General features: G+C 41.3%; 1 protein-coding gene across 1 annotated transcript in view; it reads right to left on the reverse strand.

Moving 5' to 3' along the window:
• Window positions 1-180: 180 nt before the first annotated feature.
• The window catches only part of LOC101980168 (spindlin-2B-like), a 7845-nt gene continuing 3813 nt past the window's right edge, over window positions 181-4212 (reverse strand). Inside the window, exon 2 of the mRNA XM_005358913.1 lies at window positions 181-411. Coding sequence (XP_005358970.1) covers window positions 181-411 — 231 coding nt within the window. The remainder of the gene's footprint in view (window positions 412-4212) is intronic.

The raw sequence follows: 4212 nt of genomic DNA on the forward strand, positions 1-4212 counted from the left end.
AAGGTCTTTAGGATCAGGACCAAGCTCCCCGTTTGCCAGTGACCTTGCCAACAAAAGGCCTACCTCTCTGATTTAATTGTAGTGGGGCGATTGATCTGATCTCGGTGTTGCGTGCGGTCCCTGCAGCCTGCTTCTGCTGCTGGGACAGTTCTCGCCGCCAGCAGCCTGTGTCCTCTGCTGTCACTCCGGTCCCAGCCAGTCCCAGCTGGTCCCAGCCTGTCCCCGCCAGCCGTGGTAGGCGTCCTCCTGCTGCGTTCCGCCCCCGGTGCCCCAACCGCGTTCCGCCGCCCGGTGAATTATGAGTTTCATAGCTAAATTATTTTGATGTAAAGACCCACAGCATTGTAAAGAACTTATATATTCCACTTTGATAGTGACAGAGTAGGGAAAACCCAAGCGTGAACTGCAGTACTATATGCACAAATCACATTATTCACAGAGAAAACTGTGAAACAGTAATTTTGCTTTTGCAAAGAACATACGTGCTGTATTTTCTGTGAATAGACCTTTAGAGAGATAATCTTCCTTAAACATTCTTCATTAAATGGAACTTTTTTGGCAAGAGTTAACTTGACTTTTGTATTCCTTTAGTACCATCATTATCATACGAAAAATCAGGCGAGCATAGTCCCGAGATAGAGGAAAATGAGGATGCATGTTAATGTTGCCACAACATTTTTAATACTCTTTCTCTCTAAAGGCTACACTTCATTTAAAGAGTACTCAGAAATATTAATTTTATTAAGATGTGGATATTTGGTATGGGAGAATTGTCTGTATTCTGTCAATCATGTTTTAAATTTTTAAATAAACACTAATTGGCTAGGCAGGAAGTAGAGGTGTGGCTATGAGAACAGAATTCTAGGAAGGAGGAAGCCCATTCCCCGAGTTCTGTCCAGACCACCAAAGAAGCAAGATGTGACCTGCCCTGCTGAGAAAGGTACCGAGCTATTTGGCTAACATAGATAAGAATAATGGGTTAATATAAGCTACAAGAGCTAATAAGAAGCCTGAGTTAATGGGCCAATCAGTTTATATCTAAAGCAGACTCTCTGTGTGATTTTCTTTGGGGTTAAATGGCTGCAGGAACCGGGCAGGACATAAACCCCAACAAGCAGGTCCTCATGCTACAGAATGGCATCCAATGTGGACAACTGCATCCACATAATGCCTGACAGAGCTTGGGAAGTAATTCTGGGCAGAAAATAATAGAGTAAAGCATGGCTTCTTGGTAGCAGCAATTTCTCGAGTCTGCTCTGTTTGCTAGAGGCAAGCAAGTGCTCTCATTTAAGAGAGGCTTCCTCACTCAGCTTTAACTGCAAAACTTTGCAGCTCTTTTAAGAGGTCCTGCCACAAAACACTTACATAGTGTTGGTGAAAAGCTGACCGCATGCTTTTTGGTTTTCAGATGTAGCAGGAAAAAAGGCACGCTGTTTTAAAATGCTGGTTTTTTGGGCCTTCCTGCCAGGGCAAACTCTGACTCTTTGAGGCAGGCGGTCCGACTACAGAGAGAGCATTTGAGCATTGTTTGTGGATACACTTTTGCAGCTTGCTTGCTGGCAAAGACATTGAAATACCATAGAGTTGTGGCAATACACATGGCTACCTCTGCCATGAGCCTGAAATTGCAAAAAGCTAAGAAATGTGCTGGATCCAGCCGTCAAAGCGATGGCTTTAATCCTACCCATATTGCTTAGTAAATTAAAGACTCACGTGGTCAGAAAAAGAGAGATATACAGTAACGAGAGATTCAAAGATGAAGAAAACCTCTAAATGGTTTACAATGTGTTAAAAACATATGCAGGCTTGGAAAAAAAGGTTAAGGTCTTTAAAACAAAAAAGAAAGAAAGAGAGTAATTGGATGCAGTGGCACACACCTTTAATCCCAGCACTGGTGAGGCAGAGCCAGGCAGATCTCTGTGAGTTCAAGGATAGCCTGGTCTACAGAGTGAGTTCCAGGACAAAGGTACAAAGAAACCCTGTCTCAAAAAGCTAAAAATTAAAAATAAAAGAAATAGAGGTTAAAGCCACATAAAGATGAAAAACACACAGAGAATCTTGATACTATATGTTATTATGTTCTCTTTGAATTGTTTGAATGCTGATGAAGGAGCAATAGCTGCTAAAAGATATTTGTTTATAAATGCTGCTGAATTAATCCAAGATATGTATTTTGAAAATACCTTGACTTCAAAATTGTAGTCCAAAGCTAAGTTACTTTGGAGAAGAGATTTTGCTTTTGTTTCCAAAGGAAATGAGAGACTGTGGATTCATTCTGAGTTAAGAAAAATCAGGTTTGATCAAGGAAGACTACCTGAGAAATCTCCAATAGGAACAGATGGCCCAGATGTCTGAGTTCTACATCCAGAAGGGATTCAAGATGCTTCCTAGAATGATCAAGCCTCACAGGATACTCCAGTCAGGACCTGATCATAATTCAAAATTTTCTTTAGGTCCCCATAAGATTATCAGCGGCCCCAACCAGTAGCCTGGAATACTATGCCAACATTCCCAAAATATGGACTATGGATATTTTCCTTTGTTTAAAAAAAAGGAGGGGGGAAGTGGTGTGAGAGAATTGTCTGTATTTTGTCAATCATGTTTTAAATAAACTCTGATTGGCCAGGCAGGAAGTATAGGCGGGTCAACAAGACAGGAAGTAGAGGCTGGGTGATGAGAATAGGAGAATTCTAGGAAGGAGGAAGCCCATTCCCCTGAGTTCTGCCCAGGTCACCAAAGAAGCAAGATGTGACCTGCCCTGCCGAGAAAGGTACCGAGCTATGTGGCTAACACAGATAAGAATAATGGGTTAATATAAGCTATAAGAGCTAATGAGAAGCCTGAGTTAATGGGCCAATTACTTTATATCTAAAGCAGACTCTCTGTGTGATTTTCTTTGGGGTTAAATGGCTGCAGGAACTGGGGAGGATAAAAACTCTGACAAGCAGCCCTTCATGCTACAGATATGTACCTGTCAGCATGACAAATGCTCATAGCTATAGTGCTATTTCGCATCCTGAGTTTTAAGATGATTAAAACAGCTTCTGTCTTATGAGTTTGGCAATTCTTGTAATATTACGCAGGTCATCACAGTCAACGTAGGCTTTTCCAGGGTACCTCAACAATAACAAAATAAAACACAATTAAAATAATTGGGAATACTATGCTTTTGATTAGTATTTGTGCTGTCTTTATGCTCAAGGAGTATTTGACCATAGTAACAATAAGCCTTTGTGGCTAGGAAGTTCAGGAGTCATGCTTAAGAAGCCAGAAATATAGCTAAGGCTCGGGTGTAATCGTAATTTCCTTGATCCCACAGCAGCTGCTTTATATTAGATAGGCACTAAATATACGGTACTCAACAGAAGAAATTCAAACAGCCAAAAGATAGTTAAGGCCATGCAGAGCTTCCTTAGCAATCAGGGAAATGCAAATCAACACAACTTTGAGATACCATCTTACACCTGTCAGAATAGCTAAAATCAAAAACACCAATGATAACCTATGCTGGAGAGGATGTGGAGGAAGGGGAACACTCATCCATTGCTGGTGGGAATTCAAACTTGTGAAACCACTTAGGAAATCAGTGTGGTGGTTTCTCAGGAAAATGGGAGTCAATCTACCTCAGGATTCAGCAATTCCACTACTGAGAATATACCCAAGAGATGCCCAATCACACTACAAAAGCATTTGTTCAACTATATTCATAGCAGCCCTATTTGTAATAGCCAGAACCTGAAAACAACCTATGTTCCATTCAATAGAAGAATGGATAAAGAAGATGTGGCACATATACACTTTGGATTTCTACTCAGAGGTAAAAAACAATGACATTTTTAATTTTGCCTGCAAATAGATGGAAATAGAAAACACTTTACTGGCTGAGATAACCCAGACCTTCAAAAGGGAATATGGTATGTAATCACTTATAAGTGGATTCTACCCATAAACAAAGGATTTGGACCCCTAATTCATGATCCTAGAGAAGCCATAAGAAGGTGAACCCAAAGAAAAACAATATTTATCGTCCTGGTTAATGGAAGTGGACAAGATTGCCGGGCAGGAGTTGGGAGCATAGGGGTGGGGTGGGGAAAAGGGGAGATGGGGAGAGAAAAGAGAAGGGGAAGATGGGGAGAGCTTGAGAAAATGGAATGCTTGGGATGGAGGAGGGGTGGATGTGGGAGCAGGGAAGTAGATATCTTAATTAAGGGA

Source organism: Microtus ochrogaster, chromosome X (assembly GCF_000317375.1).
Source record: "Microtus ochrogaster isolate Prairie Vole_2 chromosome X, MicOch1.0, whole genome shotgun sequence".
NCBI lineage: Eukaryota > Metazoa > Chordata > Mammalia > Rodentia > Cricetidae > Microtus > Microtus ochrogaster.